The sequence below is a fragment of the Cherax quadricarinatus genome, chromosome 83 (genome assembly GCF_038502225.1).
Source record: "Cherax quadricarinatus isolate ZL_2023a chromosome 83, ASM3850222v1, whole genome shotgun sequence".
In the NCBI taxonomy this organism is placed as follows: Eukaryota; Metazoa; Arthropoda; class Malacostraca; order Decapoda; family Parastacidae; genus Cherax; species Cherax quadricarinatus.
In genome coordinates, this window is record NC_091374.1 from 3,551,714 (window position 1) to 3,567,102 (window position 15,389).

At 41.5% G+C, this 15,389-nt stretch overlaps 1 protein-coding gene across 11 annotated transcripts in view; it reads right to left on the minus strand.

Moving 5' to 3' along the window:
* Window positions 1-15,389, minus strand: part of Adk2 (Adenosine kinase 2) — a 97,100-nt gene that overhangs the window by 66,620 nt on the left and 15,091 nt on the right. Inside the window, exon 1 of one of the 11 annotated variants that reach the window (XM_070102718.1) lies at window positions 443-516. The exons of 7 other annotated variants lie outside the window; for them this stretch is intronic. In XM_070102718.1, the coding sequence (XP_069958819.1) occupies window positions 443-456 (14 nt within the window). In that variant the 5' untranslated portion in view covers window positions 457-516. Of the gene's footprint in view, window positions 1-442; window positions 517-15,389 lie in introns of those variants that run through there. 3 more of the 11 variants (XM_070102715.1, XM_070102720.1, XM_070102721.1) reach the window with 3 other exon arrangements.

Consider the following 15,389-nt stretch of genomic DNA (forward strand, 5'->3'; position numbering starts at 1 on the left):
TGTGTCCACGTGTCGCGAGGTTGTGTTAAAACACGCTAAGTGGCATCGTTTGTGAGGTGTTACCACGCATGCATAGCTCAGGTGACGATTCACTTAACCCAGGTCCAGGTGATAAGGTAACTACCGTACTCCAGGTCCAGGTGATAAGGTAACTACCGTACCCCAGGTCCAGGCGATAAGGTAACTACCGTACCCCAAGTCAAGGTGATAAGTTAACTACCGTACCCCAGGTCCAGGTGATAAGGTAACTACTGTACCCCAAGTCCAGGTGATAAGGTAACTACTGTACCCCAAGTCCAGGTGATAAGGTAACTACCTCCAGGCCCAGGTGACAAGGCCACAACAGCATCTGCAGGCTCAGGCCAGGAAGAAGGTCCCTATCGCTAGTTGAGTTGGCCAGGCACCGCCTATCCCAAGGTTCATGTGGCAGTGAGGCACCTACCTGACAGTTGCCATCCTCCTCCTCCGAGCCCCGCTATCTGCTGTTGTCGACTGAGAACTACCACTTCCCGCTCACAGTATTTATAACCTGCCTTCCGGGTGAGTCCACTTTACTCAACCAGCGGGGGAGACCACAATACCACCATCTAATCACTACCATACAAACCTTTCCATACGCGCCTAGACACAAACTCTCGTTTAATTAAATCCGAAGCATGGCCGGGCCGTCCTCAACGATGCTGCCTGACCAGTCACAGTGGTAATCTAATCAAGGTATTTAATAAACTCTACTATCGCAGAGTATGAAAATTTTATCCACATTATGTCAAGTGAGACTTCAGAATCATGTAAGTCAATGAAACCTACTTATAAGAGACGTATTTTCTCACATACATAAATGATCTTTCCAGTATAAACCACCAGCGCCTCCCAAGAATAATAATAACATTGAAGAGTGACTAATAAAAAGTAAAAAGGAAACCTACACAGAAATATAGAGAGAAATAATGAAGATAGATAAGAAATGAGGAAGAGGTACATTGTTTTACACTAAGCGTCGATCGGTCTGTATTAGAAATTAATGTACGCAGTGAGTACAGTGATGAGTGTATCTTTTCTACTCTCACACCACCTCTACCACACTACTGCCCCAGCATCACGTGCATGGGCATCAACAAGCACTTGGGCATCAACAATCTGTACCCATCTCAAAACAATCACTTTAAAGTTACTATTCCAGAAACAATCTCGAATAAAATCACAATTACAAAAAACTCTTACACGAAATATCTACCAAAACAACAAATACGCAAAACCTACAATCACATTCACACAAAGTACAATCACATTCACACAAAGTACAATCACATTCACACAAAGTACAATCACATTCACACAAAGTACAATCACATTCACACAAAGTACAATCACATTCACACAAAGTACAATCACATTCACACAAAGTACAATCACATTCACACAAAGTACAATCACATTCACACAAAGTACAATCACATTCACACAAAGTACAATCACATTCACACAAAGTACAATCACATTCACACAAAGTACAATCACATTCACACAAAGTACAATCGAGCAAAAATTACATTCACTCAAAACAAAGAATTGCTTTCACAACGATCACACGAAACTACAATAACACAAAATAAGTAACACAAAACTACAATATCGGTAACACGAAACTACAATATCGGTAACACGAAACTACAATATCGGTAACACGAAACTACAATATCGGTAACACGAAACTACAATATCGGTAACACGAAACTACAATATCGGTAACACGAAACTACAATATCGGTAACACAAAACTACAATATCGGTAACACGAAACTACAATATCAGTAACACAAAACTACAATATCGGTAACACAAAACTACAATAACAGTAACACAAAACTACAATATCGGTAACACAAAACTACAATATCAGTAACACAAAACTACAATATCGGTAACACGAAACTACAATATCAGTAACACAAAACTACAATAACAGTAACACAAAACTACAATATCGGTAACACAAAACTACAATATCGGTAACACAAAACTACAATATCGGTAACACAAAACTACAATAACAGTAACACAAAACTACAATAACAGTAACACAAAACTACAATATCGGTAACACAAAACTACAATAACAGTAACACAAAACTACAATATCGGTAACACAAAACTACAATAACAGTAACACAAAACTACAATAACAGTAAAACAAAACTACAATATCGACTGAAATAACAACAAACTACAATAAGAGACTGAAATAACAACAAACTACAATAAGAGACTGAAATAACAACAAACTACAATAAGAAACTAAAATAACAACAAACTACAATATGAGACTGAAATAACAACAAACTACAATAAGAGACTGAAATAACAACAAACTACAATAAGAGACTGAAATAACAACAAACTACAATATGAGACTGAAATAACAACAAACTACAATATGAGACTGAAATAGCAACAAACTACAATATGAGACTGAAATAACAACAAACTACAATATGAGACTGAAATAGCAACAAACTACAATAAGAGACTGAAATAACAACAAACTACAATAAGAGACTGAAATAACAACAAACTACAATAAGAGACTGAAATAACAACAAACTACAATATGAGACTGAAATAACAACAAACTACAATATGAGACTAAAATAACAACAAACTATAATATGAGACTAAAATAACAACAAACTACAATAAGAGACTGAAATAACAACAAACTACAATAAGAGACTGAAATAACAACAAACTACAATAAGAGACTAAAATAACAACAAACTACAATAAGAGACGAGACGAGGACATTAGAGCACTCCAGGAAGATTTGAGTAGACTGATGCAGTGGTCGGAGAAGTGGCAGATGCAGTTTAATATAGACAAATGCAAAGTTCTAAATGTTGGACAGGACAATAACCATGCCACATATAAACTAAATAATGTAGATCTTAATATTACGGATTGCGAAAAAGATTTAGGAGTTCTGGTTAGCAGCAATCTGAAACCAAGACAACAGTGCATAAGTGTTCGCAATAAAGCTAATAGAATCCTTGGCTTCATATCAAGAAGCATATATAATAGGAGTCCTCAGGTTGTTCTTCAACTATATACATCATTGGTTAGGCCTCATTTAGATTATGCTGCACAGTTTTGGTCACCGTATTACAGAATGGATATAAATGCTCTGGAAAATGTACAAAGGAGGATGACAAAGTTGATCCCATGTATCAGAAACCTTCCTTATGAGGATAGACTAAGGGCCCTGAATCTGCACTCTCTAGAAAGACGTAGAATTAGGGGGGATATGACTGAGGTGTATAAATGGAAGACGGGAATAAATAAAGGGGATGTAAATAGTGTGCTGAAAATATCTAGCCTAGACAGGACTCGTAGCAATGGTTTTAAGTTGGAAAAATTCAGATTCAGGAAGGATATAGGAAAGTACTGGTTTGGTAATAGAGTTGTGGATGAGTGGAACAAACTCTCAAGTACAGTTATAGAGGCCAGAACGTTGTGTAGCTTTAAAAATAGGTTGGATAAATACATGAGTGGGTGTGGGTGGGTGTAAGTTGGACCTGATTAGCTTGTGCTACCAGGTCGGTTGCCGTGTTCCTCCCTTAAGTCAATGTGACCTGACCTGACTAGGTTGGGTGCATTGGCTTAAGCCGGTAGGAGACTTGGACCTGCCTCGCATGGGCCAGTAGGCCTGCTGCAGTGTTCCTTCATTCTTATGTTCTTATGTTAACAACAAACTACAATAAAATTACAATAACATACTATAAGATTGCAATAGGACCACAATAACAACTACAATAACAACACACTGCAATAACAAACTACAATAACAACACACTGCAATAACAACAAGCTATAATAAGATTACAATAACAAACTGTAAGATTGCAATAAGACTACAGTAACAACACACTGCAATAACAAACTACAATAAGAGATTACAATAAACTACAATAAAATTACAATAAGAGAGTACAATAAAATTACAATAAGAGACTACAATAACAACACTCCCACACGAACAATTATTACAACCACCAGGTTACATTCGTTAATTATTATAACATGTAAGAGAAGCGCTGACCTACAGGGAAGGTCTGAACTCGTCTTCTCCCTCACCGGCACCACCACCACAATCCACCTTCAAGAACAACTATTTTTTTTATTAACACATCGGCCGTTTCCCACCAAGGCAGGGTGGCCCGAAAAAGAACAACTTTCACCATCATTCACTCCATCACTGTCTTGCCAGAAGGGTGCTTTACACTACAGTTTTTAAACTGCAACATTAACACCCCTCCTTCAGAGTGCAGACACTGTACTTCCCATCTCCAGGACTCAAGTCCGGCCTGCCGGTTTCCCTGAATCCCTTCATAAAAATTACCTTTCTTACACTTCAACAGCACGTCAAGTCCTAAAAACCATTTGTGTCCAGTCGCTCCTGTCTGACATGCTCACGCATGCTTGCTGGAAGTCCAAGTCCCTCGCACACAAAACCTCCTTTACGCCCTCCCTCCAACCTTTCCTAAGCCGATCCCTACCCCGCCTTCCCTCCACTATATACAATATGTACAAGAAATACTTGCACTCAACACTAGGAAAACAATGCAGATATTTGACACCTAGTTAGAACGTTTACTTACACAAAGTATTTGCGAGACTTTCCTACTGTTGGAGGTTTGTCATTCTTACATACATACACACACACACACACACACACACACACACACACACACACACACACACACACACACACACACACACACACACAATCACTTTAGTTACTATTCCAGAAACAATCTCGAATAAAATCACAATTACAAAAAACTCTTACAAGAAATATTCACCAAAACAACAATCACAATCACATTCACACAATATATGATCCTTCAATAAAATTGAAGGATCAGTTATGGAAGGAGAAAAGAGAGTATGAATGTGTAAATTCAAGAATTATGTGGATTAAAGTAAAGGTTGGATGCGAAAAGTGAGCCATAATAAGCGTGTATGCACCTGGAGAAGATAGGAATGTAGAAGAGAGAGAGAGATTTTGGGAGATGTTAAGTGAATGTATAGGAGCCTTTGAACCAAGTGAGAGAGTAATTGTGGTAGGGGACCTGAATGCTAAAGTAGGAGAAACTTTTAGAGAGGGTGTGGTAGGTAAGTTTGGGGTGCCAGGTGTAAAAGATAATGGGAGCCCTTTGATTGAACTTTGTATAGAAAGGGGTTTACCTGGAGTTTACCTGGAGAGAGTTCCGGGGGTCAACGCCCCCGCGGCCCGGTCTGTGACCAGGCCTCCTGGTGGATCAGAGCCTGATCAACCAGGCTGTTGCTGCTGGCTGCACGCAAACCAACGTACGAGCCACAGCCTGGCTGGTCAGGAACCGACTTTAGGTGCTTGTCCAGTGCCAGCTTGAAGACTGCCAGGGGTCTGTTGGTAATCCCCCTTATGTATGCTGGGAGGCAGTTGAACAGTCTCGGGCCCCTGACACTTATTGTATGGTCTCTTAACGTGCTAGTGACACCCCTGCTTTTCATTGGGGGGATGGTGCATCGTCTACCAAGTCTTTTGCTTTCGTAGTGAGTGATTTTCGTGTGCAAGTTCGGTACTAGTCCCTCTAGGATTTTCCAGGTGTATATAATCATGTATCTCTCCCGCCTGCGTTCCAGGGAATACAGGTTTAGGAACCTCAAGCGCTCCCAGTAATTGAGGTGTTTTATCTCCGTTATGCGCGCCGTGAAGGTTCTCTCTACATTTTCTAGGTCAGCAATTTCACCTGCCTTGAAAGGTGCTGTTAGTGTGCAGCAATATTCCAGCCTAGATAGAACAAGTGACCTGAAGAGTGTCATCATGGGCTTGGCCTCCCTAGTTTTGAAGGTTCTCATTATCCATCCTGTCATTTTTCTAGCAGATGCGATTGATACAATGTTATGGTCCTTGAAGGCGAGATCCTCCGACATGATCACTCCCAGGTCTTTGACGTTGGTGTTTCGCTCTATTTTGTGGCCAGAATTTGTTTTGTACTCTGATGAAGATTTAATTTCCTCGTGTTTACCATATCTGAGTAATTGAAATTTCTCATCGTTGAACTTCATATTGTTTTCTGCAGCCCACTGAAAGATTTGGTTGATGTCCGCCTGGAGCCTTGCAGTGTCTGCAATGGAAGACACTGTCATGCAGATTCGGGTGTCATCTGCAAAGGAAGACACGGTGCTGTGGCTGACATCCTTGTCTATGTCGGATATGAGGATGAGGAACAAGATGGGAGCGAGTACTGTGCCTTGTGGAACAGAGCTTTTCACCGTAGCTGCCTCGGACTTTACTCTGTTGACGACTACTCTCTGTGTTCTGTTAGTGAGGAAATTATAGATCCATCGACCGACTTTTCCTGTTATTCCTTTAGCACGCATTTTGTGCGCTATTACGCCATGGTCACACTTGTCGAAGGCTTTTGCAAAGTCTGTATATATTACATCTGCATTCTTTTTGTCTTCTAGTGCATTTAGGACCTTGTCGTAGTGATCCAATAGTTGAGACAGACAGGAGCGACCTGTTCTAAACCCATGTTGCCCTGGGTTGTGTAACTGTTGGGTTTCTAGATGGGTGGTGATCTTGCTTCTTAGGACCCTTTCAAAGATTTTTATGATATGGGATGTTAGTGCTATTGGTCTGTAGTTCTTTGCTGTTGCTTTACTGCCCCCTTTGTGGAGTGGGGCTATGTCTGTTGTTTTTAGTAACTGTGGGACGACCCCCGTGTCCATGCTCCCTCTCCATAGGATGGAAAAGGCTCGTGATAGGGGCTTCTTGCAGTTCTTGATGAACACGGAGTTCCATGAGTCTGGCCCTGGGGCAGAGTGCATGGGCATGTCATTTATCGCCTGTTCGAAGTAATTTGGCGTCAGGATAACATCGGATAGGCTTGTTTTAATCAAATTTTGTGGCTCTCTCATAAAAAATACATTTTGATCTTCGACTCTCAGTCTGGTTAGCGGCTTGCTAAAAACTGAGTCATACTGGGACTTGAGTAGCTCACTCATTTCCTTTCTGTCATCTGTGTAGGACCCATCTTGTTTAAGTAGGGGCCCAATACTGGACGTTGTTCTCGACTTTGATTTGGCATAGGAGAAGAAATACTTTGGGTTTCTTTCGATTTCATTTATGGCTTTTAGTTCTTCCCGCGATTCCTGACTCCTATAAGATTCCTTTAGCTTAAGTTCGATGCTTGCTATTTCTCTGACCAGTGTCTCCCTACGCATTTCAGATATATTGACCTCTTTTAGCCGCTCTGTTATTCTTTTCCGTCGCCTGTAAAGGGAGCGCCTGTCTCTTTCTATTTTACATCTACCCCTCCTTTTTCTTAGAGGAATAAGCCTTGTGCATACATCGAGTGCCACCAAGTTTATCTGTTCTAGGCATAAGTTGGGGTCTGTGTTGCTTAGTATATCTTCCCAGCTTATATCGGTTAGGACTTGGTTTACTTGGTCCCACTTTATGTTTTTGTTATTGAAGTTGAATTTGGTGAATGCTCCCTCGTGACTAGTCTCATTATGTCGGTCTGGGGCTCCACGCATACATGTCTGAACCTCAATTATGTTGTGATCTGAGTATATTGTTTTTGATATGGTGACATTTCTTATCAAATCATCATTGTTAGTGAAGATGAGGTCTAGTGTATTCTCCAGTCTAGTAGGCTCTATTATTTGCTGGTTTAAATTGAATTTTGTGCAGAGATTTAAAAGCTCGTGTGAGTGTGAGTTTTCATCAGAGCTGCCTCCTGGTGTTATTACTGCAACAATATTATTTGCTATATTCCTCCATTTTAGGTGCCTTAAGTTGAAATCCCCCAGGAGCAAGATGTTGGGTGCAGGAGCTGGAAGATTTTCCAGACAGTGGTCAATTTTTAACAGCTGTTCCTGGAATTGCTGGGATGTTGCATCCGGAGGCTTGTAGACTACCACAATGACTAGGTTTTGGTTCTCGACCTTTACTGCTAAAACTTCCACTACATCATTTGAGGCATTAAGCAGTTCTGTGCAAACAAGTGACTCTGCAATGTACAGGCCAACCTCCCCCTTTTGCCTGTTCACTCTGTCACATCTGTATAGGTTGTAACCTGGGATCCATATTTCGTTGTCCAAGTGATCCCTTATGTGGGTCTCAGTGAAAGCTGCGAACATTGCCTTTGCCTCTGCAAGCAGTCCACGGATGAAAAGTATTTTGTTGTTTGTTGCTGGCTTTAGACCCTGTATATTTGCAAAGAAGAATGTCATCGGACTGGTGGTATTGTTGGTACTGGGGGGGGGGGGGGTTATAGTTATAGGTAATACATATTTTAAGAAAAAGAGGATAAATAAGTATACAAGATATGATGTAGGGTGAAATGACAGTAGTTTGTTGGATTATTTATTGGTAGATAAAAGACTGTTGAGTAGACTTCAGGATGTACATGTTTATAGAGGGGCCACATATATATCAGATCACTTTTTAGTTGTAGCTACACTGAGAGTAAAAGGTAGATGGGATACAAGGAGAATAGAAGCATCAGGTAAGAGAGAGAGAGGTGAAGGTTTATAAACTAAAAGAGGAGGCAGTTAGGGTAAGATATAAACAACTATTGGAGGATAGATGGGCTAATGAGAGCATAGGCAATGGGGTCGAAGAGGTATGGGGTAGGTTTAAAAATGTAGTGTTAGAGTGTTCAGCAGAAGTTTGTGGTTACAGGAAAGTGGGTGCAGGAGGGAAGAGGAGCGATTGGTGGAATGATGATGTAAAGAGAGTAGTAAGGGAGAAAAAGTTAGCATATGAGAAGTTTTTACAAAATAGAAGTGATGCAAGGAGGGAAGAGTACATGGAGAAAAAGAGAGAGGTTAAGAGAGTGGTGAAGCAATGTAAAAAAAGAGCAAATGAGTGGGTGAGATGTTATCAACAAATTTTGTTGAAAAGGAAAAGTTTTGGAGTGAGATTAACAAGTTAAGGAAGCCTAGAGAACAAATGGATTTGTCAGTTAAAAATAGGAGAGGAGAGTTATTAAATGGAGAGTTAAGAGGTATTGGGAAGAAGGAGGGAATATTTTGATGAATTGTTGAATGTTGAAGATAGGGAAGCTGTGATTTCATGTATAGTTGCCGGCAAGGAGGAATAACATCTTGTAGGAGTGAGGAAGAGCCAGTTGTGAGTGTGGGGGAAATTCGTGAGGCAGTAGGTAAAATGAAAGGAGGTAAGGCAGCTGGGATTGATGGGGTAAAGATAGAAATGTTAAAAGCAGGTGGGGATATAGTTTTGGAGTGGTTGGTGCTATTATTTAATAAATGCATGGAAGAGGGTAAGGTACCTAGGGATTGGCAGAGAGCATGCATAGTTCCTTTGTATAAAGGCAAAGGGGACAAAAGAGAGTGCAAAAATTATAGGGGGATAAGTCTGTTGAGTATACCTGGTAAAGTGTATGGTAGAGTTATTATTGAAAGAATTAAGAGTAAGACGGAGAATAGGATAGCAGATGAACAAGGAGGCTTTAGGAAAGGTAGGGGGTGTGTGGACCAGGTGTTTGCAATGAAACATATAAGTGAACAGTATTTAGATAAGGCTAAAGAGGTTTTTGTGGCATTTATGGATTTGGAAAAGGCGTATGACAGGGTGGATAGGGGGGGGGCAATGTGGCAGATGTTGCAGATGTATGGTATAGGAGGTAGGTTACTGAAAGCAGTGAAGAGTTTTTACGAGGATAGTGAGGCTCAAGTTAGAGTATGTAGGAAAGAGGGAGATTATTTCCCAGTAAAAGTAGGCCTTAGACAAGGATGTGTGACGTCACCGTGGTTGTTCAATATATTTATAGATGGGGTTTTAAGAGAAGTAAATGCGAGGGTCTTGGCAAGAGGTGTGGAGTTAAAAGATACAGAATCACACAAAGTGGGAGTTGTCACAGTTGCTCTTTGCTGATGACACTGTGCTCTTGGGTGATTCTGAAGAGAAGTTGCAGAGGTTGGTGGATGAATTTGGTAGGGTATGTAAAAGAAGAAAACTGAAAGTGAATACAGAAAAGAGTAAGGTTATGAGGATAACAAAAAGATTAGTTGATGAAAGATTGGATATCAGATTGGAGGGAGAGAGTATGGAGGAGGTAAATGTACTCAGATATTTGGGAGTGGACATGTCGGCGGATGGGTCTATGAAAGACGAGGTGAATCACAGAATTGATGAGGGGAAAAGGGTGAGCGGTGCACTTAGGAGTCTGTGGAGACAAGAACTTTGTCCTTGGAAGCAAAGAGGGGAATGTATGAGAGTATAGTTTTACCAACACTCCTGTATGGGTGTGAAGCATCGGTGATGAATGTTGCAGCGAGGAGAAGGCTGGAGGCAGTGGAGATGTCATGTCTGAGGGCAATGTATGGTGTGAATATAATGCAGAGAATTCGTAGTTTGGAAGTTAGGAGGAGGTACGGGATTGCCAAAACTGTTGTCCAGAGGGCTGAGGAAGGGTTGTTGAGGTGGTTCGGACATGTAGAGAGAATGGAGCGAAACAGAATGACTTCAAGAGTGTATCAGTCTGTAGTGGAAGGAAGGCGGGGTAGGGGTCGGCCTAGGAAAGGTTGGAGGGAGGGGGTAAAGGAGGTTTTGTGTGCGAGGGGCTTGGACTTCCAGCAGGCATGCATGAGCGTGTTTGATAGGAGTGAATGGAGACAAATGGTTTTTAATACTTGACGTGCTGTTGGAGTGTGGGCAAAGTAACATTTATGAAGGGATTCAGGGAAACCGGCAGGCCGGACTTGAGTCCTGGAGATGGGAAGTACAGTGCCTGCACTCTGAAGGAGGGGTGTTAATGTTGCAGTTTAAAAACTGTAGTGTTAAGCACCCTTCTGGCAAGACAGTGATGGAGTGAATGATGCTGAAAGTTTTTCTTTTTCGGGCCACCCTGCCTTGGTGGGAATCGGCCAGTGTTAATATATATATATATATATATATATATATATATATATATATATCTATATATATATATATATATATATATATATATATATTACATACTTGGTTAAAAGATTATAAAATTGACATCCACAGCAGTAGAGCTGTGGATGTCATCCGCTGTAGCAGTGAGGTAATGAGTAAAGTGTGGAGGGTGAACATTAGGGTGAGAGGAGGAAGTCGTAGTTGGTGCTATAAATCGGTTTCGATTAAGAAGTCACAGAGTGAATCTGCATTAATGGCGTCACTTTGAGAGAGGAGAGCAGCCGTTTCTGTCATGGTGGATGAATGAGATAATGGTTCAACACTTGGGTATCTGGGTATCTACTGTGGAAACGTCTCTCCAACCAGTGGCTTTGTCATTACAACACTGAGAAAAATTATGGAAGATGTAAAGAGAGTTTGAAGCAATCAGTCCCTCAACCTAGAGATGATGTGTTCAGTCCCTCAACCTAGAGATATGCTCAGTCCCTCAGCCTAGATATGCTCAGTCCCTCAGCCTAGATATGCTCAGTCCCTCAGCCTAGAGATATGCTCAGTCCCTCAGCCTAGAGATATGCTCAATCCCTCAGCCAAGAGATATGCTCAGTCCCTCAGCCATGGATTGAGAACATCAAGCTTCCTCTTCACATCTTCCTCCGTTTCTCTGTGTATTGCGCTAATGAGGCTCAACACTTGGGTCTGCCTGGTAGACCCAAGTGTCGCACAAGTGTTTCATTCAACTTGTCGGTTTTCCAAACCACTTAGATAAACATTTCTGTGAGTGTGGTGAAGCACAGGTTAAGAGTGACGTCTGTGTTAGACTGTCAGCCCTACCAGACAACGGTGGTCGGTTAATTGGGATTAAAGTCTGTCAACATACGAGGGCCGTTTAGGTCGCATGTTACACTAGTATTCTTTAATCCCTAATGTGGACCTATTAGGATAGAGTAAACTCTACGAGAGAGAGAGAGAGAGAGAGAGAGAGAGAGAGAGAGAGAGAGAGAGAGAGAGAGAGAGAGAGAGAGAGAGAGAGAGATTATAAATATATATTATATACACAATAATATGCCGAACTTGCCGAACAGATTTATAAGCATATTTTTTTCAATCGCTATGTATTTTATTTATATTTTTGACCTAAATTAACTTAGAAACCTCACCTAACCAACCCTAAAAATTCTCTTTAGCCAAATTCTACTAAATATATCATAGTTCAGTTTAAATTTATTTAGTATTGTTTAAAATCAATAGGATGTAACGTTTTCCGTTATGTTCAGATTGATATTCGCAGTTTTATTGCATAAGCAAATTTTCACTCTTGCTTATTCGGCACAGATGACCCTTGCATTTTAGGCCTAACTCACTGATTTGACTTAGCACGACCACAAGCCAAATGAGACTCAATTAAAAACCGTTTTTGGTCAATTTTTAGTGGTTTTTGGTAGTGATCTCTCGAGTGAAAGAAAAAATAGTAGTTGTGGGAGACTGGTAGGTATGTAACTGCCAAGTGTGCACAGGTGTTTGAAAGTTCACTGACCCTGAACATAATAAATAATAATAATAATTCTACCCTCCGTAAGCTATGCGTGTCGTAAGAGGCAACTAAAATGCCGGGAGCACAAATCCTTCAGAATTCGAGAGGGGAAATAGAAAACTTGCCCCTAAGGGCAACACTGGGTAGACTCACATAACTGTCGATTTATCAAGAAATGCAAACTACCAACATCTCGAGAACGAAGAGAGGGGGAGAAAAGAATGAAGAGAGAGATGTCACCGGGAGGAAGAAAACAGACAAGAGGATAGGTAAGGAGAGACAAGGCCATGAACGAGGGGGGAGAAGGACGAGGAGAGTAAAGAGAAGACGAGAGAGTGGAGGGGGGGGGGAGAACAATAAGTCAAATCAACTTTTTGTTGCAGAACCGAAGCTGCATGACTGAATATAAGAATGCAGGGCACATGTTGCATCTCGCCTTCAGTATGCACCACACCCTTGGATTGTTTCTCTCCTCAAACTATACCTCAAATTATATACTAAGTATACGACCCTGGAAGGTGATTACCTCTTTTGTCTCGCTCTGACCTGACTGGATCAGTCCAACAGACCCTCCGCCCTCTCCCACAGGATACATAAAACACAAACCCTTATTTAAATATCTCACTGTATATATGCCGAGTCTGGAAATATAAACACATATGCAGTATAATGTGATCCTTTAATGACAACGTTTCGCCCACACAGTGGGCTTTTTCAAGTCACAAACATCTGTTTGTGACTTGAAAAAGCCCAGTGTGGGCGAAACGTTGTCAATAAAGGATCACATTATACTGCATATGTGCTTATATTTCCATTGTGTCGGTATTTTATACCATTTATTTCCATATGCCGAGTCTACTTTCATCTCTGTTGTAAGTATTAAAATATTCTTGACCGGTGATGAACAGGTGACATGCAGCCTTCATGATGGTTCGAGTGTTCAAGAGGATTCAAGCACAATTAATCAATTAATCTTCTCACCATTCTTGCGCCACCAATGATACTCGTGCAGATTTCAACGCTTCCTGGTTACGCTCAGCCACCTCGTTGATTATTATTATTTTAATCAAGGGGGAAGCGCTAAACTCGTAGGATTATACAGCGCCTGTGGGGGGGGATGTGGAAGGTATTTAGACTTAATTCGGGAAACTGGAGCACAGCTCCAATTGCCTAGATCAAGAGCCCCTCACCAACATCAAGGAATCTTCCTTGAGGGGCCCACCTCGTTGAAAGACGTATCGTGGTCGGCTTTTATTTTCTTAGTTGTGGATTTATATAACCTAAACTAACCTAAAAAATAAAAGTATTTGTAGTTACAAGAAACACTTTAAAAAAATCGGTAGTAAACTGAGGCTAGGATGCACATCTGACCACGCCTATTATGGAAGGGTGCTAAACCCGTACAAATCATACAACAGCTGCCAAATATAAGGTAATGAACGAGGTTCGACCCAAGGGAAGGGCAAGCCCTATTCCTTGGATCCTGAGCGGCATTAAGGAAGCTCCTTTGAAGGGTCTGGCCTCCAGCTCACCCTCGACCTCACCCTACGGCCTACACCCTGGTGTTCATATAGACATGCACTAACAGCAAGGAGGATCGAGCCTCCACTAACTGCACTGAATGACCTGCACGGGTTTGGCGCTTCGCAGCAGTTTACCCCTGTTATGAAGTATTAAGTCTGAGAGTAGCGGGCGTGTGTAAGCGTGAGGCTCCGCTAGTCAAATATCAGCAGGTCAAGATACACACACACACACACACACACACACACACACACACACACACACACACACACACACACACACACACACACACACACACACACACACACACACACACACACACACACACACACACACACACACACACACACACACACCACTGGTGGCCTAATACTATACCCCACACAGCTTGTAGCTAGTGTTACATATCATAGAAGGGAGAGAATGATGGTGGTGTTTTGTTCGTCAGGAATCGTCAATGTCTTCCGAGAAATAAGTCAATACTGCGACTACAACAAACGACAATAAAGCGCCACCGCTAGTTTTTGCACCTCAGTAATAATAATAAAAAAATCACGACAGAATATTATCATAAGATTTTTGTAGATAATGGGTAGATGATAACCAAGGATCGCTCTATATATTCCACCGGTGTGCAGACATGGTGGCTGGGTAGATGACAACCAAGGATCGCTCCGTATATTACAAGTGTGCAGACAACGAGACTAGACGCCCAGCTTCGTGGTCCGGTGGTCTGGTGGCTAAAGCTCCCGCTTCACACACGGAGGGCCCGGGTTCGATTCCCGGCGGGTGGAAATTCCGACACGTTTCCTTACACCTATTGTCCTGTTCACCTAGCAGCAAATAGGTACCTGGGTGTTAGTCGACTGGTGTGGGTCGCATCCTGGGGGACAAGATTAAGGACCCCAATGGAAATAAGTTAGACAGTCCTCGATGACGCACTGACAATCTTGGGTTATCCTGGGTGGCTAACCCTCCGGGGTTAAAAATCCGAACGAAATCTTATCTTATCTTATCTTATCTTCGTTACTAAAACGACTTCTAAGTTAGTCTGCAGGTACTTTGCTGTTTGAAGTCGTCAGTCAACTGTACGTGGATCATTAAGACTGCAAATCAAACGTATACTAATATCAAGAATATTTTAATCCCTAAAAGGGTATTAAAGTCAGGTCCAATTACCTATATCAAGATCCCCTTACGAGCATCAAGGAACCTCGCTTGACGGGAATATACACCGATACAGAAAACTGTGTAAACAGATCCACACCTAGGAGCATGTACCGAGAGAACACATCTGTGTAGATACACACGCATTAACACACCGTGATATTCTGGGTATACTTAACACTGTTGACAAGTCCAGCCTTACTTCTTAAATAGATT